We start from the raw sequence: 23,140 nt of genomic DNA, 5'->3' as shown, positions 1-23,140 counted from the left end.
CTCTTGCAACCAAAAAGGCCAACTTCGAACATAATGCAGCATTGTGATGTGCTGTCTGTCTCCAGGAGTCCCATCTCTGGATCCAGCATTGTTTTCAGCGGGAGCCATCTCAGCAGCTCCTTCCTTCTTCCAGCAGAACTGTGCACAGTGCATCCTCTGTATCGATCATTATTGAAGCTATCGCCCCATCATTGAACTCAAAAGATGTTCCTCCATCTACAACCATACACGCATCCCAACAACGGGAACGGACGCAGACTCTGCAAAAACCCAAAAAAAATAATTTTCACAAAATAGATTAAAAAAATTAATTTATTTCACACAACCACTTTTTTGAACTGGCTCTTGGACATTGCTTTGCGTGGATCAGCCAATGCTTAGTTACATGGAGGCAAACATAGAGAATAACTCAATATGGTGCTAAGCAATTGAATCCCTTAACCTATCAGTACCTCATATACACAAAGCAGAGAGTCCAGAGAGGACTGAAGGGCTTGTCCAAATGGAGACTATTGCTCAAACAGTTTGAGAACAACCCTTGATTTCAAAAGCTGCAGTTCAGGTGTATTTTTTAAAAGAAAGCCACTTTTTTTGGTATTGCTGGGTTGGAACCAATAGTTATGCCAGAGCTACTGCAAGGCTGCAGTTCCACACAGACATACTTGATTGTTTCTGACTTAGACCTTGGTCAAGACAAAGTTCTCATCTCCAAAATTTAATCAACAATTACCCAGGGACCTAAATTTTCAGGCAGAAACATCTTTCACAAATACAAAAAGGTGGGAAGCACAGCCACAGTGTCAGTTTAATTGGCCTGTTGCAGAACATGAAGGCATGTTCCACTCTGGGCAGCCACTATGTAAAAAAAAAATAATTAAAAAGCTAACAGCAATGAGGAGATAGCTAGCATGAAAAGCTAAAGATCAATTTTGATGGGCAGTAAATTATTCTTAAAAAAAGTAAAAGTGGGTATATATCCTTCATAGCTATGCAGTCAGTTGTATCTTCAGTATAGTTTTTATAGTATGTATCATGCTGAGGGCTCCAAGTAAGACAAGACTCAGTCCTGTAGAACCCACGGATAAAAATGCAGTTATTTGCTCATATTTAACCTCTTTCCATCTCTTAGTATTTATACACCCTGGAGAACTCCCAGATCCAACTAAGGAGCAGTAAATATTTAAGGACATGACACATACACATACACTGCTGGCATCTAATATTGTAATAGTTAGTAGCCAGAGATGTTATTTATTAATAGGTCATAAAATGTTGCTGTAAAATCAATGTGGCTCAAAACGAGCAGAATTTGGGTCTCCTTTGTCAGAGCTCCTTTAGACATTCGTTTTGATACAAAAGGTTGAATTACCATTTAACTGGTATGTTATATTGTTCTCAACATGGTTATTCTGAACGTAAAATTAAGTCGCATGTGTTTATATTTAATTGTGGCAAGCTCCAGAAAAATCACACAATTCACTTAGGTTGGAAAAAAACATTAAGGTCATGGAGTCCAAAAACTAATACCACAACATCCACCACTAAACCACGTCCCTAAGCACGATGTCTGTATATGCTTTAAGAACCTTCATGGATGGTGACTCAAGTTCCTGGGCAGCCTGTTCCAGTGTTTGATAACCCTTTTCTATAAAATCATGGCTAACACATCATATTCTGCTGTGAAAAAGAGTTTAACTCTGTCTGCTCTGTAACCATACACTGGTAGTTGAATTCAGCAACTACATTCACCCTGATTAGTCTTGTTTCCTCCAGACTGAACAAAAGCACCGTTTGAGACTCTCCTTCATACACCATGTGTTTTGGCCCTCTCATCATCTCAGTGGCCCTTTCCTGAATTTACTCCAGTTTGTCAATGCCTGTGTCTCCTACTGAGGGAAATGGCACACACCCAAAAATGGGCACAGTGAGTTATTCTTATTCTGTAAGACTGCGAATGGATCAAACATTAAAAAGGCATAACACAACTTGGAAACATTTTCTTCCTGTTAAGAAAACAATACTCAAGCCCTTCAAAACACAAACTGCATGTTGAAACACTTCAAGGGAAACTCCTGAATTACTCCTAGTTTGACAAATACACAGAACAAAACACTTCAGTGACTGCTACAGCCAACACTTACTTTGAAGAGAAGCCACGCTGCCGGCTACTGGAGAAAACTCTGTTTACAATAGGTTCTCGAACACTGAAAAACATCTTTGGTTCTTCTGGACTGTAGAGCAGGGACTCATTGTAATCATTCGTTACTGTAAATAGAGAAATCAGCCATTAATTTTTTCCAGAGAAAATCAGTTTATCTCAGAAACACACTTTTCCAGGAAAGAGCAGCTTCCCTACCAAGAGGGAATACTGAGTCTTGCCACATGTTTAGTAGCCTTTACCTGCAAAAAATCAGACTTCATAGAAGATTCCTTTCAGTTCTATTGCATGATGAACACTTCACAGCTCTATTCAGATGATTATATATTAAATGTGTCAAATCTTAGAAGAACTGAAATTCTGAAGACCTACACATACCAAAGTCTAAATAAGTGCTTTCCTATCAAGTAAGACATTTTTCACCAAATGTACCTAAATAATGTTTGTAAGAAAAACTGATTTTGCAAGAGTGCTAAAATACTGAAAGCACTGCTGTGTATTAAGAGTATGAACAAATAACTGGTCAAAGATAAGATACCTTAAAGAAATCTCGCTTTTTTCACTAACCTTTTTGTACTAGCTCCGTGTTCAATGGCATAGTCAAACTTCCATGCCTTTTAGCTGTTGAGCCAAGAGAAAGAGCCCCAATTAGATACATAAATCTTTATATAAACTTGGCCAATAAAGCCACAATGTTAACTCACCAATGTTAAGGATCTCTTCAACAGCTTGATGTGCTAACTTGTTAATATTATAGGACCTAGACAGAGAAGTAGAAGCCTTGTTTGCTAAGCAACACAAGTTGGGAGAAAAACAAAACAAAACAACTTGCATACACATTAAGAACTATATGCAACACCAGGAAAAAAACAAAGACTGCTAGTAAGTGTGAGCTGACATGAGTTCCTTAAAAAAATGCCTTAATTCTCAGTTTGACGTCTGCCTGTAGCTTTGTAAACCTTAATAATGTTAAGTCTTCAAGAAAGAAGAGCAGACACTCAGGATGTAGTCACCTTAACAATAATCCTGCCTTAAAACCGCAATAATTGCTGATTAAAATCTTCATTTTTAAAAAAAGAAAAATGACAGTTCTACAGATTGTGTGTGTTCTTATCCCTTCTATCCACTCCCTGCTAATTACTTCCCTTCTGTTAAGTTCTCATTTATGGCACCCATCACTTCTCTATTAATATTAATTACTTCTCTTTAACCCTACCTTAAGATCTGGGCTTTAATCTCTTACGAACCAGCATATGTAGAAAAGGAACAGTCAGATCAGACACTTGCATTTGCCATATTTGGATGTACAAGTCATCATAGAGCCTCAATCCAAACCAAGTCTAACCTCCAACAGAAGTCTCCCTCCCATGTCCAGTCTCAAAAGGTATCAGGTGCTAGTCACAGACTCTGTGCAGCAGTGCTGTGAACTCGCCAATGTCTAAAAACAGTATAAAATTCTCAGGCCAGCACTTCTGAGCCTGAGCACATGCTTGCATGAAATTGAGATTCAGTTTGAAATTGTCCTCTCTCTCAGCTAGATATCCTTTTGTGCAAGCTCTGGCAGACGAAGGAAGCCCTTGGACATTTAAATCCCTCCCAGTCTGAGGAGGTCTGAAATAGCAGGAGAGCCCCTAAACCACAGGGTAGGGACCATCACTCCACCGAGGCATCGGTTCAGAGAAGTCCAGTAGCACACACTGATTACAGTAATGGAGATGGACAGCCCTGGAGTTTGGTCTCTGGTTCTGGGATTGCTCAGTACAGAGTGTATAAGCAAATGAAATGCATAATAGCTTTGAATGAAGACTGTACATTCCCAAGGTACTGAACACTAGGAAAGTTCCTCTAGCAGTCTGCCAATTTCATCTTTGGCAGCCTCCAGGACTAAGTTATGTGGACTGAATACAAAATCCTGAATTACAATGAAGTGTAAAACCCAGTAACCATGGTTATGGCATGAATATGCATTTTTGAATTTGATTAAAAGCTTCAGTTTTAGTTCATCTTAGCTTGCCATATAAATCCATCATGTGTTGCACAACTTTAAACTATAAGCACAGCCAGATTTTCAACCAAAAGAGACTCTTCACTGTACACATCTCTCACATCTCAAAACTCAAATGATTATAAACGTCCACACACTACCGAAGCTTGTTTAAACTGAATTTACCCCTTTGACTAAGCTAGTACCAGCTCTGCTTAGATATGCCTGTCTTTGTTTAAGGGAGTATTTTGGCAAGGAGATGGTGCCCTTTCAGTGAAGTTTGAAAAAGGCAAGAGACTTTGAAGGAGAACGGACAGTAGATGTGGCAGAGAACACATAACACTATTTCCAAGTACATGTTCTTATTCTTCTTAGAACTTAGATTTTATTTTTTAAAATTGTCTGAGCTACTTCATCTAAGCATTTTAATTTTAGCCCACAAGAGTAGTTTAAAGATCTTCCCAACATGCACTGCAACTAAGAGCAGAACGTCTTTCCCTTGCCACCCCTAACCATTCATTTCCACGTGTGGCATGCAACCTCTTTCAAAGTTACACCTAAGGTAAATTTCTGTCTCAATGTCTCAGCTCCTCACCCTTTCAGATCTTCTCCCCATACCTGTAAGTGAGGGGTACTCTGCTCTTCTCATACACCCAAGACAGCTTTGAACCATGCTGGCAGTAAGAAGAACTGGACACAGTTGACATGCACCAACTTACCCGTAGGCAAAGAAAGCCTCAGTCTGGACAAAACGTTTAAGCAAAAGAGGTCCATCTAGCTTATCCGAAGTGATATTTTAAGTCAAAGAAGCAACATGTGCTTACCATGCTTTTGATCCTGTTCCAGTACACACATTAAGCCCCGAACTCTTCTGTTTTTCCCAAGGACCATCATCAACTGATATCTCATAATAGGAGGCCCTATGAAGCGAGAATTTAAAACTGGGTTTGCAGGACTTAAAGTTCTCCCTGAATAAGACAGAACACACAGCCTTATCAGGCACATAAATATTTAGAGACCCTAGTTTCAAATCTGGATGATAACTTCACAGGTTTTGCACAGTGTTTCTTATTTGGCAGCCACTTCTGATTCATTGTTTTATAGCAATTATAATGGACAAAAGTGATTTGCAGCATGAGCTTTCAGGCAGTTTTTCTGCAGCCACTTTTCATACTAAATTATGCACAAAGAACTCTGTGGTTCATCTGGGAAAAGCTACATATACATGCAGAGTTTGCTAGGCTTACAAATTAAACCAGAAATATGCTACCAACCTTGCGTAGTTGTTTAACTACTGAAAAACTGTGTGCATGCTGTGACTGGATCTCCTAAAATTACATCAGGAAACACTAAGAAGTAAGGCACTCCAATGTCTGAAAGTAATGGAATGGCTTCAAGATGAATTGTGGATCACTTCAGTAATTAAAAATCCACTGCTATCCTTCCCAAACAGTTTTAGTTTTACAACAGTCAGCAGGCTTACATTTCTCTCCAGGGCAAATTCTTCCCAAAACTCAAATGTATTAAGTCTTGGGGCACAGTTAGCATGACTAAGTTCCACCTTCATTAGTACAAGGAGCTTACTGATCTGGTTTGGGTCGTGAAGGTTTCAGTATGTATGGATCAACTATGAATACACTTAGTGTTAAGTTTAGACTCTTCGTAACTAAGGGCATTTTTGAGCACTCTTGAGAGTACGGAAAGATGAAAGAATTAGAGGCAAATTAAGAACACAGGTGTACAGCTTGATTCAGTTTAAGATAATTCTTGCAAGCTGGGTATGAAAGGTGTTTTTTTTTTCCTTTCAGTTTTCTTGTTTTCTTAACTGACATGCAGAATAAGACCTTGAAAGTAACACCTGGACTCATTCTGTCTTATTAGATGGCAAATTCTTGTATTTGAATCTTACAGAAGGTTCAGTAAGGTTCTGACATCTGTGTGATGTCATAAATTATTTAAGTCTTCAAGGTAAGGCCTTACTAACACATTTATCAACACAGTACTTATTATCACAGATTTGTTCCTAAGGGCATTGTGTTCCTCAATGCTTCTCAAATACATTGGAACCAAAGAGTACAATGTATTTAGGATACTCAGAAGCAGAGGGCTACTACAAAATGTTGGAAAGCAGCTTTGTGTTTCTCTATCACTGTACATTAACAAAACAAAACTTTGAGAGCAAAATTTGTATCTCTTTGAGACTAATTCCTTCTGACAGTCTGAGGCTGCAGTCCAGAGGGAAGATAGAGCACTCATGGAACATTTACACTGTTTCCAGCAGCAATCAGTGTCCCAGGCATTGCACAAATGTAAGAATGTTACACTCTGAAGTTGTGGGGTTTTTTGAAAAAAAAAAACACATACAAAAAAAAAAAGGGAAAAGCAATATAAAATACAAGTAAAAGTCTGGCCAAACTCTGACCAAGGATCTTGCTTTAATTCCTGTCATGCAGTCCCAGTCACATTTCCTACATCCCTATGCTACCATTTGACTCAAAGAAAAGCATTGATCTGCAGGCCAGAAAGGATTGTCAAAGGTATCTTAGATAATCCAGTACAAGGATTTGATACAAATTTGCTCCTTAAAACAAGAAATTAAGTGTTCTCTCACAATAACAATGCTTTTGACAAATGCATGCTGATACCTTTGCCTCTAACAACAGAGAGGCAGGGAAAGGAGTACTTCACAGAATCACAGAATAACAGGAATATCACAGAATATCAGGAAGGGACCTCAGGAGATCGAGTCTAACCCCCCTGCCAGAGCAGGACCAGAATTAGGGCAAGTCACTCAGAAATGCATCCAGATGGGTCTTGAAAGTGTCCAGAAAAGCAGACTTCACGTCTCTGGGAAGCCTGTTCCAGTGCTCTGTAACCCTCACAGTAAATAAGTTCTTCCTTATGTTGAGGTGGAACTTCCTACGCTCTAGCTTGAATTCACTGCCCCTCGTCCTATGACAGGGCACAAGTGAAAAGAGCTTGTCCCTGCCTTCTTGACATCCACCCTTCAGATATTTACAGACATTAACAAGATCCCCTCTCAGTCTTCTCCTCTATAGACTAAACAGCCCCAGGTGTCTCATCCTTTCCTCACAAGACAGATGTTCCAGTCCCTTAATCATCCTCATAGCCCTTCGTTGGACTCTCTGAAGTAAATCCTTGTCCTTCTTGAAGTGGGAAGCCCAGAACTAGATGCATAACTCTAGGTGAGGTCTCTCTAGGGACAGAGTAGAGGGAAAGGAGAACCTCCCTCGATCTACTGGACACACTCTTCTTAAGGCACCCCAAGATACCATTGGCCTTCTTGGCCACAAGTACACATTACTGACCCATGGATAACTTGTCTACCAGGCCTCCCAAGCTCCTTCTCCATGGTGCAGATCACCTCCTAGCCTGTACTGGTGCATTTTATTGCTTCCCACGTGCAGGACTCTGCACTTCCTCTTGTTGAACCTCATTAGGTTCCTCTTTGCCCAGCTCTACTTGGTAATGCTAAAAGCTAATTCTACCTACTTGGTCATGCTAAAAACTTCCTGCTCAGTCATGCTAAAGGCTTATGAAAAGATACTTTAAAAGAAATGCAGGAGAGGAGGCAGTTTAAGGACAGGTATTTAAATCTTCCATTCACTGTAAAGATAGGAAGTGAAAGCAGTTACATAAGAACTATCTGGGAAACAAGTAAAAGAATGAAGAGGAAAGAAAACAGCCAGAAATAATAAAAGATGAAAGAATGACCAGACAGGAAGACTGAAAACCAGAAATTAACACCACTGCACTTTGATCTCTGGAAATTCACTCCATAATTAGCAAAAGTACAAGCATCCAGTTTGAGCCAGGATTAAGACAATTTTCCTTTTACTGATTTTTAAATTTTTTTTTCCTTCAGCAAGCTCTCTTTTAACTAGTCACAGTGTGTTCTAACTAAGGCAGATAAGACAGTGGAATGCTTTTCTAACTGCTGGGTCTTCAAGGTCGCACCTTCACTCTACCAGCTCAGGCACTATGGGAAGATATGTGACCCCCCCGTAGGATGCCAAGTTAAGACAGGCAGTATAACTGGCCAGAGATATTCCATTTCATGTATCTACGTAAGCTCAGAGGAAGGTCAGAGATCACCAAAGACAACTCCCTTCCTGCTTCTTCTTCCCTTCTTTTCCGTCCAGCCATCACCATCGACCCCCAGGCTCCAGCTCTCCTGACCCTCATCATTCTGTTCTCTCTCCAGCAGCTCCAGGACTTTTCAGGACTGTTCCCAGCTCAGGAGATGCTGGGGGAGTTGCTGGGGTCGGGGGAGGTGAGAGGCTTTTGCACATATCTGAACATATTTTATATAATTGTATATATTTTATTTTATCATTAGTGTTTAATTAAAGCTGTGTAGTTTAGTTCTCAATCCAGCAAAGTCTCTTCTTCTCTCTCTCCTTCTCTACCCAGGCGAGAAGGGGACGTGATCAAGAGCATTGTTGTCGAACTCGAGTCAAATGGTGACGCAGTATTATATGTTCATGGATTAGAACTAAAATTTGACAGCCGTCATCCCATCACTAATTGTCCATTGCAATGTTGCAACAAGAAATAAATTCAACTGTGCCTTGCTGCAGCAACAAAAAATTCAACATACCTGGATGAAAGAGATTCCCCAATAAAGACTTCATTGAGTGCTCTCACTGGCAGAAGATGTGGACCAGAAATGTCAGATCCTGCAGATATTTAATATAACAGTTTTCAATCATGGCTCTATTCCCCAAAATTTTCAAAAAATATTCACAACTGATTGAAGGACACATTTTGCTTTCTGTGTTTGTATTCCAGACCTAGTGTTCCAGTTTCTTCAAGGACTCAATTTTTCACGGATTTGGTCTGTAGCCAGTCACTGTCCTTTACTGGAGACTACAAATATTTGAACCAAGGTCGATACAGCAATGACACATTCAGATACTGCTTTCCCTGAAAACTTACAGGCAAACAAAGAGACTAGAGTCTTCTCTTCTGACAGTCATTCTTCCAGCCTAGTTAAATTAACTGATGGTGACCTAACAGACATTTCTGATAAAGTTCAAAGATTTAGACTTCTTACCACACGGTAATTATGGGGGATTAACAAGTTCTTCATGTTGACTAAGGAGTCTCAATGACAACACGTAGTGCTAGACACAGGTAAAGGATAGAATCCTGCATCTTCATCATAAAGAAAACCATTGCGTTCTGATGACTAATGAATACCCAGATAGCCAGAGAGACACCAGCCTTTTCATTTGTGAAGTAACCTCCTTCAAATTTAGCACAAGTTAAGAGCACATGAACATACACAAACATGCTTTCAGTGTGAAGCTACTAAACATATGGTTAAATTGACCATGTAGTAATCCCCATGTGTCTATAGTAACTCTAAGAAACAGCATTTTAAAAAGCTCAGCTGCTTTGCCAGCAGACAATACTATTTACAAATATTTCTAAATTGTTAACACTGAAAACTGGTTAAGTGTACAGTCCAAAAAACCATCTATAAACAAAAAAATACTCCCTTCTAAAAAACTTTAATCTGTGTCTTCAACTAATGAGAGCTGCTTCTCCCTGGATATCAAATAGATCAAGCAGGCTTCAAATACTTCAACTCTTATAAGTCTTTATCTCCTGGTGCAAGTAATCATAACAAAATTATTATACTCATCAGATTTCAACCTACTTTGATCTGGGAGTCTTTCATTTATGTGAGCCCTGCTGTGTTGCTCTTGGCTTAGCTGCTGTTCATGTAAATCTACAGGGGTTGGGTTAATACCAGTCCCTTCAAGATACAGTCGGATTCTTTGCCGCCACTGCCACCTTAGAGGAGAAAGAAGTTGGTATCAGCAGCTGAAATATTAATTGCAGAATTAGATAGGATCAGAAGGTTATCATCCTTATGGAGCATCACTCAACATTTCCTTAGTATAATATACCTATCTGCCCTTAAATTCCATGTACGGTTTAAGTAGTCAAGCAGATAGTATGCAATGAATACCATCATGCTAGTCTCCTTAAAATACTCGTGCTAGAACATGTCAAAACCCTTACAAAATTTGAAAATGCAACTGTACCCTCATTACACCACTATTATGAGATCCTGTTACACCATTGGCCATCCCAAAAAGAAACATGGGTAGTCTGACACAGTTTGTCCTTTATAAATCAATGACGTTGGTTGCGCTTACAGATTGTTGCACTGAAGTGGATGACACTTCAGTGGTAAGCAGAAAAGGCAAGCCCCCTTTTTCCAGTCACTTGGCGTCTCAACATTCCTTACACAACTCTGAGCCCCCATAAGCTGTCTAGACAGGCTGATCCAGTTACCCATCTACTTAAAAATTTCCTTAGGGTCAAATCTGAAAACTGCCAAGTGAAACACTCACTCAGGTCCTTGCTTAGAAATACCAGTTCCTATTATTCTAGAAAAGCAACCAGGGAGATTCTGTTTCACTCTGGTGAGCCTTCAGATCCATAATGAGAAACAACAGGAGTGTTGGCAACAGAAGTATAACATGACATTCAACAAAACATTGGAAGTGCCCAGATTATCAAGGAAGGTTACCTGCATAAGCATCACATACTTTGCCTAAGCAACTTAGCATGACAGAGAGTTAAAAACTTCTGTTTTCTGTGTTTCAGAATATGGGAGATGAAGTACCTTTTCATTGAGCAACACCTACTGAAACCCTTTCAGCTACTTAAAATCAATCCTGATGATGGTATTCACCCCATTTCAGAATTCTTCTATGCACAGATACAGTTACGCATCAATCTGTAAATTAAATGCTAGAAGTATAAACAAAACCCAACAGTAATGTATGTTCATGTGAATTACTTGTTTCTGTTTGATGGTTTTTCATTCTAGAAGTATTCTGGAATGTCAATACACTGCAGAACAATTTATTTTTTAAATTAGTTTTTAAAAAAACTCTTCCCTAATCTGTGCTTTGAAATTCAGCTTGCCTCCTTCTTAATTCAAGTGAGACTCTTCTATTTTAAAACACCAAGCTGTCTTCAGCATAAAGAGAAGTTTTGGTTTACACTAATCTGCTAGCGATATTTAATCCACTCTACATTAATCATCAAAACCCTAGATGCAAGACATTGACTATTTCCTAATTGTACAGGCTTCATTAGCTTCTAGTATGGCCCATCACTGTACTACATACGTTTTTGAGTGTTAAAATATGTAAACCAATGCAGTCTTCACAAGAATGAAGCTCCCCATTTAAGGATTTGCTAAGTCAGAAAAGAAAATCAATTACTGGAGATCATAACAAAAGCCTTTTTGCAGAAACTGACGGTCACTTTTATCCTTTGTATTTCAATCTCACTCTTTACCACGTTTTGAAAAACCAAAGATCAGTGAATCCTACCTGAACTCACCACGATAAAGCTTCTGTAGTGCTTCAGGAAATGAGTGTGTGTATCTCACAGGCAAGCATAAGTGACCCTCTGATCTGGTAGCAAAAAGGACAATGAAAATTTCTATTAAGATTTGGTACCTTTAAAAAAAAACAAACTAAATCAAACATATATCTTGTTACATAAAGCAAAGCTACAATTTGACCTTTGTGAGCCTATAGTATTCTTACATTAATAACACACCAGCAACAATACATCTTTTTCAGATCCTTTGGTATGTGTGAGACACAGGATGTTTCTCCCACATTTCCCCTAAAAACTCACACTTCAGCAAGTAATCCTGCAGCAATACATGGGTAGTAATACAGTTCCTGTCGCCATAGTCCTAAACAAGGAATTCAAGCCTAATAAACCTTCCCAAGTTAGAATGAAAATTTCCTCCATTTACATACAAGTTAGTGATACAAGACAGGTAAACAACATGTCTAAGATCAAAAGACTCTAATATCAAAGCCAGAAACACTGCTACTCTTTCAAGAGTGATATTTGATAACTTGAAGGCACTTGTAATTTAAACCCAGCTATTCAGGCTTGATACTGTAGAATAACTGTTCACAGCATTTGAAAAGTTTTGGAAGTAAGGTATGGAAGGAATTAAAACTTTTGGCCTCCACTTTCTTGTCTACTGAGATTAAACTGGTAACAAACCTAAATCTGGAAATTTCAGCAGACAGAGCCTTGGTGAATCCTGAGTTTTACCTGCCATCCATTTGAAAGTTACACCAGCCAGGCAGTAGTAATAAGCTGCATCCACCTGCCCAAATCAATCTTAGGGCTAGGTGGATGCAATTTGTGTGGAGTTTATAATAGGACAACTAAATGCCATTAATTCGCTGAGGAGACTGTGTCCTCTGAGGCATGGCACAGTTCACACAAAGAAAGCAGAATAAACTTCTTCCTCTGAGGCCCTATCAGCTTTCCAATAGGATTAATCTTCTTCATAACAAAATCACGTTTCTGTGTGTTCAGGCACTACACTGATAGCTGATTTCATTAAGTTCCTTTTCCTGTCTCTGTTCTATACTACCATCTCTAAGCCTCAAACTTCTGGTTAGTAATACAAGTTAACAAGCTCCAAATGCTGTTACACTGGTGTGCGAAAACAGCTGTAGCAGTTTTAACAGTCATGCTTATCCAATACTACTTAATGTTCTCTCAGATGAGACAAGGTAACTCACAATGGAAACCTTTCTAATAAAACATGCTCACTTGATAGCTACAGTCCAGTAAAAAAGACACTTATGCTGCCAAATGCCATGGGCACACCTCACACAGCATAAAAACAGATGGAAATTGTCCCAGATAGTAAATAAAGCACTGCTTTCTCAAGTGTGTTTTTACCTTTCAGGATCAGTATTTACTCCAATAACTGGTTTAAATTTATCAAAGACCTTACTGGCTGCCAGCAACATTGTACCATCACCTACAGAAAAAGGAAAAACAAAAGTTAGTTCTACTTCGCATTCTAGTATCCCAAACAAAACCAGCTCACAGGTACTGTAGCATTATCACTACCTGCTTTAGTATCAACAACCAGCCAGGAAACGGAAGCATTCAAAGCCAGGCTAGATATGTCCCTGAACAACCTAATCTAGTGGGAGGTGTCCCTGACCATGGCAGGAGGGCTGGACCTTTAAAAGCTTCTGCCAGCCTGAAACACTCTATGACAATCTGCACAAAATTAAAATGGGACCACGAAACTAGTGACACTTTCAAAGCAGAGTAGTGACAACTGAATTCAAGATGACAAATATGACAGGAAAAAGTACTTCTCTGACAGCTGTACATGTCCAGGCAACTAAATTTGGCAGAAGCAAGTTTGAAGGGAGATATATGGAAATCTCTGTATATCAGCTAAGAGAAAATTTCTTAAGAACATAAATTTTGAAAGTATCACTAATCAAAGCCACAGCAGACAGGAAGTAATACAAAATTTTACTGTGAATCAAATGAAAACAATTACTTTAGTTCCATCTCAGTTGTTCTCCTAGAAGGCACAATTTAAAGATCTGATTTAGTTGCAAATAGGCATGCTTGGAAAAAATAAGCTGTTAAAGCAGAAAACCTTGAAGTGTCACTGGTTTCTTTAGACATTGATATTCCTTTCTATCTGTTAAAGAGGTGGACAACTATAACCTGACTCAACCAAGATATGAACTCTGAAAACGCTCATGACGGATCACTTCCCAGCTGCTTGCTTCAAAATCCTGAAGGATGTTGCCACAGCCAACTGGCACCTTAATCCCCAGTTTAGAGGAGTTCTTTGAAATCTGCAGATGTATATCAAAATGCTTCAGGAAGGTACATCTCTTTCCAACTGTTATCCCTTTCTAACCATTCTGAACAGTAACCAGTAGCTAAGGGCAAACTGGACCAGTAGAGAGGAGAGAAAGGCAGAGCAGTTGTCAAGCGTAACTGCCACAGATGATGGCACATTACATCAGAGCCCAGCAACACACTGCAGTATTTACAGCAAATCACAAAAATAATACTGAATTAACTGCTGCAATCCAATGCTCAAAAGAAACCATCAGGCTAGTTGTTATGTTGGTTCATTTAAAAAGCCCAAAGCAGTGGCACAGGCTGCTCAGAAGTTGCATACTCTCATCTGTACCACCCAACTAGATAATCCAGTAACTGGAATTGAGTGTAAAAGCAAGAAATAGTTTAAGCAAGGGGAGAAAGAGGTAGTTTTTGCTAGTCTCTTCACACACCACAAAACAGAAAGTAGGGTTCCGACCTATATATTAATCACATGCCAGCAAGCATTTTAGCCTCTTTAGTTGAAAACAGTAGTAAATTTCACAGCTTATGCTGTTTTGCATGACAACACTAAATGTCTCCAAAGTGGCTGTGCACTAGAATTCACTTCCTAGTACTACAACTTTACACACTAGATGCAGTGAGCATGGTCACAACCACTGGAATTTGTCATGTTTTCTGACAACCAGATACACAATTTGTTCTCAAAATATGCATATATCCAGATGCTTCACACACTGCAAAGTATTTTTGAAAAAGATATCTATAAGAACATACTGAAAATAATACTCCCATGAAGTCATACCTCCTGCTGATACAACAGCATCTGCCCACCGAACTGTGTCTTCATTATATTCTCGACGTTTAACAAGACGAACTTCTATCCTCTCGTTCCTACAAAGTGCAGAAAAAGCCTGAATGTGTCCTATATTGTTCCTTGCCACAACTGTCTGAAAAACTGACATTTAATTAAGGACTAATTACAGTGGTATTTGGATTACAAGCATCTGACACACAAACAAATCCTTCACATCTTTCTCTCTTGTTTTCAAGATAACAACTTGGTATGTAACTTAACTGAACTGAGCTAGTTCACATTACGATTATTTCAGGAATGACTATTCATCCACATCCCTCTGTTTTAAGCATTCCTATTTCACCAGAGCTTGTAACACAAAGCTTCCTTTCAAACAAAGCTTCCTTTCATTGTTGTACACAATCCATCTGCACTGTGTATGAAATTCTCAACACCCAAACACTCTTACCTTAAACTGTCTACAACGTGCTCCACGTTTTTTGTGTGAATGCGATGTCGCTCCAGCAGACCAGCATAGTTAGATCCCTTCAAGGCAAGCTGTGAGACACAAATTGGTTTTGTAAAAGTTAATGACTACAGTAAGTGCCCCTGAATAATACAAACAGAAGCTATAAAAAGCATGTATTTTATCTCAACAGAGGTATGTGCTTTTACAAGCATTCCATTAGATACATCTCTACATACTTATCAGTTAGCTTATATTGACCAGTTCATTAAATGAGTTACATGGCCGCAGTACCCAAGAATCACAGACCTTTTGAGGGTTATACACGAAATGCAAGCAAGTAGACTGCACTGACTTTTATGTCACTTCAGGCACTCTGCTATCCTTGTATCTGCTAAGTAATTTGAACTCCAGGTAAATCTACATAAAACAGTAATACTGTCTATACTAATGTGCTAAAAGCATCCAGCCAAACAGATAACTACCTGAAGAGTTATAAACATTGTGCTATAGAGAGAGAACAATAGAAAAAGCAACAGGAATGATAATTAGGAAAACACAAATCTTTGAAATACCCAGAACCTAGAAATAACCTTTAAATTATATTTGAGCTAAAATGGAAGACTGCCAAGTGGTGACAAAGGTGACATTTCCCCTGCGTCAAAAAAAGCTTAAGGACAGCCTATCTGCTACCTTTGACACTGTCCCCTGGATTACAGACCAGATTTTTCGAACAAATTCACATAAGTAACACAACAAACAGCACTTAACAGTTGCATTCTAGCACAATTATTTTTTGAAACCTCCTGAGGGTCCTTCTAGCCTGTTATTCTACACCTACACTGTCATTGCTTCCTTTTTCCCAACCAGTTAAAACCAATTTATCGCGACAGAAACGGGACTTCCCCTAGCATTTGTGCAGCAAAATTCATCTGTGCCAGAAGCTTTGAATAGCACTTCCAACAATATATTGAAGTGCCTTTACTTAAGCTGCACACCCTTCCAAGAGAAAGTGGTGCCAGACAGCCACAACAAATCCCATTTCCATAGACACTCCCAAACCACAGAACTCTGCAGCAAAGGGGAAAGGAATGGCAGGATATGACCATTTCTGTTAATTGCAATCCAATACCCACCAAACACAATCTTTATTCACCTGACACCTGCTGCTGTCAAGAAATCCAACCATGAGCTAAGCACAAAGACAGACTTGGTGCTGCTGAAACTGCAGAAAAGAATGGAATGCTCTGTTCTGGAATTGCATTGCTGTCCTCCTCAGTGTGTTTATGATCAGCGATTAACCTGCAGGAATGAAATCATTAGGTGGTCTTACAGCTGGGACCCGGAAACCACCTCCAACTCTAGGGCTCCTAGACTTTGGCTGCCTCCAACAGCCCTACAGGCATTGTAGCTGCCAACTGTGCTAGGTCACACACACAGATAAGCATGCGGGTGATAAGAAAACATTCAGACAAAGCTTTCAGATCATCTTTACAAAGCTTGTTAGTACAGGAGAACCGGGGTACAGGGTGTTATGTCCCATTCATCGCCTCACACAGTTAAACTCCATGTTTCTGTTTCTTGTTTCTACTCTACAACTGCCATCCTTGCACACTCCTGAATACCTCCTGCTCCCCCAGTGCCTGTGGGAATCTGAATTTCCCACTGGGAATCTGAACAGTGCCACTGTGCTGCTCTAGGAAGAGAAAGAGTACACAAAACCATGGTCAGTCACAACACTGCCCATTGCTAGGTCTGCTGCCAGCCTCTCATGTCCATTTGGAGCAGAAAGGAGAAAGTGGAAAATAGGAATTAAGAGATCGGTCTCCCACAGGCAACATCTGCCACTGAGCACAACATGTCTAATTTGCTAGAAGAGGGATTTTCAATTACACATTTGAAGCACAAATTTACCTTGCTTTACCAACAGAAAGGACAAGAATTCCACAGCAAAAAAGTAATCAAGTTGTGTTACTAAAATCAGGATTACCATTCATGCCTTCTCTAGAAATATCTGCTGTGAATGAAAGACCAGCACCTGACAAACAAACTGCTGCTGCAGCACACGTTTTTCAGGCTTCTATTTCCAAAAGCTATTCTCTCCACACAAAACAGAAACTGCAAATTTCATCTTGCAATTTTATGTACCTCATTTATTTGGCTAATTTGTCAGCATGCAGTCTTTCAATTTGGTCCAAGAGAACTTTTATCTCAGACAATGACAGCATAATGGCTATCTGTACGATCACTTTGCAAGCTTTTCAGTCACAGATACCAGTGGTGAGCCTACAGCTAACAGCCCACAGGCATTGCTAGCAAGGAGAGGTATGGGGAGTGTCACTGCTGTGGAACAGCCTGCACTGTAACTTACATTTGCCTTAGGTGTGTTAAATTATTTCACTGACAGCTTCACAAAGCAGTAAAGGATGCTCAGCTAATAAACTCCCAGTATTCTGATGACTGGCTGAACCATTTCCATGGATACTTCTACTTTTGCTAAGAGCAGCTCTGCAGAACAGCTACCTAACAGGTAGAGATGTCCTCTTTGAATTTAGCTCTGTAACAAGTAAGCAGGTATCACCAAGCAACAAGATAAATTAAAAGTTAGAGCCTTGAGTTTAAACGGCTAAGATACATTTACAGAGTTAATGAATCATCCTAACCTGCTAAAGGCTCCAGAGACTAAAACTGTCTGATCATCTGTAGCCTTATCCCTCTAGCTCAGAGTAAATAACTCCCAGGTTCATTCAGCTAAGAATGAATTAAGAACTCAAACTCATATCCAGGGCCTGGATGCCATACTAAAACTATGACAAATGCCACCACTTAGAAGAGCTCTGCACCAAGGACAAAGAATGTGACAGACCCAACACGTCCTTTTAACTTAAAAAAAACAACAACCTGAAGGCAAAGATCAGTCAGTTTAGTTGCTGTCTGTACAACCAACTCCCCACAGAGCATGGGAGGAACTTGAAAACCCCAGACTTCAAGACAGCCTGGCTCCCAAGACCACTGATCAGACAGGCCTGTGAACCTGTGACAGGCCTGGGTCTTACCAACTGACCTTCAAAAATGTCAGTAGGTTTCAGCTTCTGCATGAAGACAAGTTGCAAATTCTTCTTCCTTTGAGGGAAGCTCTATTTTACAATTATGACAGTTATCCTTCCAAAAGGAAAAGGTTGGACAGGCCACTCCCCACTCTCAACATCCAGAAGCAAGTCTGACAGTCTCACAGAGCAAGTATCTTTAAAGCAAGTATTGACATTTGTGGGGAACAGTCCATCTTCTCTCCCGCCCATTCACCATTTAACTCCCTGATACCGCCCACGGCAACATTCCTGACTAAAATGTGAATAACAAACTATTACAACACACTCCTGTTGAGCTTATTTGGTCTTTTAAGCTGTATGGAGTAGAAATTCGATCCAAGTATGAAGACTGTCTGAAGAAAAACAGAGTTATACCATACACCTGATAACATTTATGTAAATAACTTAGTATACTGCAGTTTCTTCAAGTTTTATTTTTTAAAAACTCTCATTAAGTAAAAAAAACATAAGTCTCATTTGTACAAGAAAAAGTTCTCATTGAAAGTAATCCTTCTGCTACACTTCACCACTATCCTTTTGAAGAAAAATCACTTTTTTCTACAGAATAAGAAGCTATGTTTGGTCCATGAAACAGAAAAAACCTTCATAAAACCGGAAAAAAACTGAACAAAGTGTCATGGGGTCATAATATATACTCCTGCAAAACTTACCCATACTAATACAGAAAACCTAAATATTACCAAAAAAAAAAGAAAGACTAATCCTGCCGGTACAGTACAAGGAGTACACTGTAAAACACAAAACATTTAAACTTATCCATACTCTTCCCTACATTGCCAGATTGCAAACTGATTTTCTAGACACTGGCTAACAAATAACAAGGTTGCTTCTACAGAGCTCAGAATCTTCAAACTGGAGTATCCTTGACATTTCTTGGTGTTGAAGTTGTAAAAGCCTGTGTGAGAGGCCACACACAGGTCTGGAGCCCTGCACTACTATTAAGTAATTTCTTCCAGTGGTTTTCTGGACAGATGCGTAAAAGGAAATTGAAAAGTGCTGATGAATAGAAGTTATAAGCTATAGATCTTTAAACACACAGGAAATGTGGCATTTGCTGAGGTTCCTTGAAAAAAAGGGGTAGAACATACAGGAAACATCCTATCAGAGCACAAGGGTGGTCAGCAATGGCAGTAGAGGAAGCACCCAAAAGCAGAAGTATCCATGATGAGTGGGAAGAAACAAGTACAACTGTAGACCTATTAATCTGACCTCCATAGGCATGCAAGACTGTAAAATAAAACGCATTAATATATACACAAGAGCTATACTAGCTAAGTGTATTAGTAGATGAAAACAGACAAACTAGCCAAAAATACATTCAGGCATAGCTTCAGTACTCTTTTTAATCACAGATGCAATGTAAAGCAGGCTTCCAAGAGAGGAAAGCATTGGAAAACACTCTCAGGTCAGAAGAACTTGCTCTGTAATGGAGTTATTTTCCTTTAGAAGCCTGAGGGAGAAAAGGTCTAGATATAATTACTGACAAAAAGAAAAAAAGAAAAGAAAAAAAGCACAGTAAAGCAGCTCTTCTTTTTCTTTTAATGAAAGGGCACTTTTTCAAAGACATTTAACAGTCATGTAGGCAAGACACACTTGCTTGACTGCCTTCCTTCTAAAGTCTCAGCTCTCACCTCTGGCAAGTGTCACCCCACTGGGACTGAATTGTAGACCTGCTGTCCTTAAGCAATGCTGGTCCTCCAGGAACACTGCTGAACAACCAAGGACGGGCTTGTAGCCACCAATACAGAAGCAACATGAAGCCAAGTAACATCCAAATACCCACTGCTGTCTACATATGTGGATAATGATCCTTGATTTAGAGAATGGGGAAAAGAAAAGCTATAGACTTAAAGCTTACTGACATCACTAATCTAAGACATGGCATAAAAGAGTATGTGCTTTCAAAGTAGCAATGTGAATGTTGTCCAGAGTGAAACTATGAACAGAGCACTTTCTACACCTCATCCTAGTACACTAACAGAAACTTTTCAGATCCATTTTGGCTATATATTAATATACATATATAAAAAAATACACATTCATATTCTTATTACTACGTTTATCCTTAATTTACAGTGCTAACCTTAATGTTGCCTTAAACTGACACTGCACCTGAGTGTAGTTAATGCCTTGGAGTACCAATCAGTTGTTTTACAACCCATTCAGGAGTTAAGGTAAATGTCTCACTAGAAGCATTAAAAATAAACAAACAAACAAACAAGCAAACCTCAAATCAAAAACAAACCAGCAAAAAACCCCCAACATAGATCTAGAAACAGTTAACTCGCAATATCCACACTGAAGCTGCCAACACACACACGCCAGGCAGGAAAACAAGAACAGATCACTGTTTTCCACTGTACTTAATTTCTACAGAAAGAACCACCAAACAAATAGCTTTAGAAAGGAACAGCTGAACGCAGAAGTTTGAATTCTAACATAAAGAAAATAATACTATGACCATTATAGGTATAGTCCTCTAACCATTTATAAGCAGAATACAGCACTATCAAAAGTCCTATATTTTCAGAAATTGTACAGTTAGATTAATCACATATCTCAAATATACACAAAATCAGTGCTCTCAGTTCAAAAGAAAAAAAGCATTTCTTTAGACAAAAATCTGGGAAAAAAAATTCCAAATGTGTCAACTTTTTAACTAGAAACAACTTTGAATACGGTACATACTTCAAATAATACAATTTTAGATTCCCTGACTAATAAGGAACAGTGACTCAGAACTTGCCTAAGTATAAAAGACTGGCAATCTATAGTTGCATAGAAGTAGTTTTCATATGTTCTAGAGTTAACTACTAGTCAAGTTAAGTCTTAATCTGTCATGCTAAAATCCAGCTACCTCACAGGTCAGGCAGATACTGAAGTTTCTGATTTCTTAAGAGCTATAATAATATATTAAGCTTTCCTATTTCGTAATGGAAACAATCTCCATACAAATTAGTAGGATAAAAGCATGATTCAGGTTCTGAATCCTAGATAAAAAAGTGCAGGAGAAACAAATATAAAAATAAAATGAGCAGTTAGTTATGGCAGAACCTCCCAGTAGAAACTAGTCTAAGCTTGGCTAGAACACCAACTTTCACTGTGAGTACAGGACAGCATGCCCACTCTCAATTTCTTCTCACTAGAGGAGAATTATCAAAACCAGTATCATTTATGAGCTTCAACTGCTGTATTTGTACCAATGACAGCAAGTTTGTGGATAACAGCAAACTCAGCGGTGTGGCTGATCCAGAGAGACCTTGACAGGCTGGAGAGATGTGCCAATGCCAACCTCATGAAGTTCAACAAGGCCAACTGCAAGGTCCTGCACATGGGTCAAGGCAACACCAAGCACAATTACAGGCTTTGTGAAGAATGTATTGATAACAGGCCTGAGGAGGATTTGGGGGTGTTGGGTGATGAGAAGCTCGACATGAGCCACCAGTGTGCATCCACAGCCCAGAGGGTCAACTGTGTTCTGGGCTGCATCAAAAGAAGTGTGGCCAGAAGGTCAAGGAAGCCAATTCTTACCCTCTACTCCACTCTCATGAGACCCCACCTGGAGTACTGTGTCCAGTTCTGGAGCCTCAAATGTAAGAAGGACACGGAGCTGTTAAAGCAACTCCAGAGGGCAGCCCTGAAGGCCATAAGGGAGCTGGAGCACCTCTCCTATAAAGACAGAAGGCTGAGATAGGGTTGTGCAGCATGGAGAAGATTTCAGTTCTGGAAGACCTTTTAGCAGCTTTCCAGTATCTGAAAGGGCTACAGGAAAGCTGGGGAGGGACTCTATCAGGCCATGTACTGACAGAATGAGGGATGTTTCAAACTGAAAGAAGACAGCTTTAGATCAGGAATTAGGAAGAAATTTCTTACTGTGAAAATGGTGAGGCACTGGCACAAGTTGCCTAGTTAAGTTGTGGATGTCCCATCCCTGGAAGTGTTCATGGCCAGGTTGGATGGGGCTTTGAGCAGCTGGTCTAGTGGGAGGTGCTCCTGCCCACAGCAGGGCTGTTCTAACTAGACAATCTTTAAGATCCCTTCCAGACCAATCCACTATATGATTCTGTGACCCTGCTTTCACAGAAATGGCTTGACTTAAACTTTTCAAACTTCTTAAAAGGGAAAGCGTATTCTCCTACTTGTTCTTCCTTTAGAAACTATTACCTTACATGGTTCTGCAAGGAAAGAGATGGTAGGATTGTTATGTTTGGAAAAAAAATAGTCAAATTCAAGTCTTTATTGAAACATTCCAGGCTCATTGAATTGATACTTTGGATCTACCGGACCAGCACTCCTGCCTGTCTGCTCTTGACTGACAGACTAACTGTTGATCGCTTGGAATTTTCCTGATGTTGTCCCTGGCTATATGCCAGGCTTCTGCCAGAATGCTACATCAAGTCTCATACTGTAGCAACTGAGTGGGGCTGCTCCAGATAGGAAACTTCTCAGCTTTTACTTTCCTCATTGTTTTCTTCAGCAACTTAGTTCTTCCACTTTCATTATATAGTCATGTCACCCTTTCAAATGCTGCCTCTGCATCTGCTACAGAGTAATGACCATGAAGTGTTTTTCATATTGTAGTATTTTGTATTCCATTACTTCTGTAGTTGCTGACTTCACTAATCTCTTCACTTGGTAAGTGAAACCGGCAACATTATGTTCCTTCAATAAATGACGCTTTGGGGCAAGAGTCTGATCTGCACATTAGCAAAAGTAAAAATACAAGTTGCCTTCTAACTGTTCTAATCTACCACATTAAAGTATTATTGTAAGTTTAACCACAACTGAAGAATATAGACAGTGTGTTTATTTCAAAGGCTGATGCAGAGCAAATTGCTGTGTTAACTACAAACAAAGCAGTAACCACTTTCTGCATGTTTCTAGAAATCCAGTGCAATCCAAGCAATTCAATTATTCAGTTCCATTAATTCAG

The 23,140-nt window shown here is 39.4% G+C and overlaps 2 protein-coding genes across 4 annotated transcripts in view; both read right to left on the bottom strand.

Moving 5' to 3' along the window:
* NADK2 (NAD kinase 2, mitochondrial) lies at positions 1-15,183 on the bottom strand. 3 transcript variants are annotated; one of them, XM_010008727.1, is made up of 11 exons: positions 15,101-15,183; positions 14,641-14,729; positions 12,915-12,996; positions 11,525-11,608; positions 9,829-9,965; positions 8,760-8,842; positions 4,967-5,133; positions 2,863-2,918; positions 2,726-2,779; positions 2,142-2,265; positions 1-260 (listed from the first exon to the last, which is right to left on the bottom strand). In XM_010008727.1, exons 3-11 carry the CDS (start codon positions 12,983-12,985, stop codon positions 110-112), a joined length of 927 nt encoding a protein of 308 aa, XP_010007029.1. In that variant the 5' UTR covers positions 12,986-12,996; positions 14,641-14,729; positions 15,101-15,183; the 3' UTR covers positions 1-109. The 3 variants fall into 3 exon arrangements, with proteins under 3 accessions (XP_010007029.1, XP_010007030.1, XP_010007031.1); XM_010008728.1 differs by having other exon boundaries at positions 4,967-5,110; positions 8,764-8,842; XM_010008729.1 differs by having other exon boundaries at positions 4,967-5,062; positions 8,764-8,842.
* Positions 13,538-23,140, bottom strand: part of RANBP3L (RAN binding protein 3-like) — a 42,107-nt gene continuing 32,504 nt past the window's right edge. The window contains exons 8-11 of the mRNA XM_010008755.1: positions 16,723-16,793; positions 15,101-15,189; positions 14,641-14,729; positions 13,538-13,560 (exon numbers count right to left, since the gene is read on the bottom strand). Of these exons, the coding sequence (XP_010007057.1) occupies positions 13,538-13,560; positions 14,641-14,729; positions 15,101-15,189; positions 16,723-16,793 (272 nt within the window). The remainder of the gene's footprint in view (positions 13,561-14,640; positions 14,730-15,100; positions 15,190-16,722; positions 16,794-23,140) is intronic.

Source organism: Chaetura pelagica, unplaced genomic scaffold, assembly GCF_000747805.2.
Source record: "Chaetura pelagica isolate M959 unplaced genomic scaffold, ChaPel_1.0 scaffold31, whole genome shotgun sequence".
Classification (NCBI taxonomy): domain Eukaryota; kingdom Metazoa; phylum Chordata; class Aves; order Apodiformes; family Apodidae; genus Chaetura; species Chaetura pelagica.
This window is presented reverse-complemented; position numbering and strand designations above follow the sequence as displayed.

What these genes read in the sequence shown, in the direction of transcription:
- NADK2 (XM_010008727.1), bottom strand. Translation starts at nt 12,985, where the DNA reads ATGTTGCTGGCAGCCAGTAAGGTCTTTGATAAATTTAAACCAGTTATT. An exon ending in CACGGAGCTAGTACAAAAAG is followed by an intron (nt 2,266 to 2,725) that starts GTTAGTGAAAAA and finishes CTCTATTTACAG; the next exon opens with TAACGAATGATTACAATGAG. An exon ending in CAGCGTGGCTTCTCTTCAAA is followed by an intron (nt 261 to 2,141) that starts GTAAGTGTTGGC and finishes GGGTTTTTGCAG; the next exon opens with AGTCTGCGTCCGTTCCCGTT.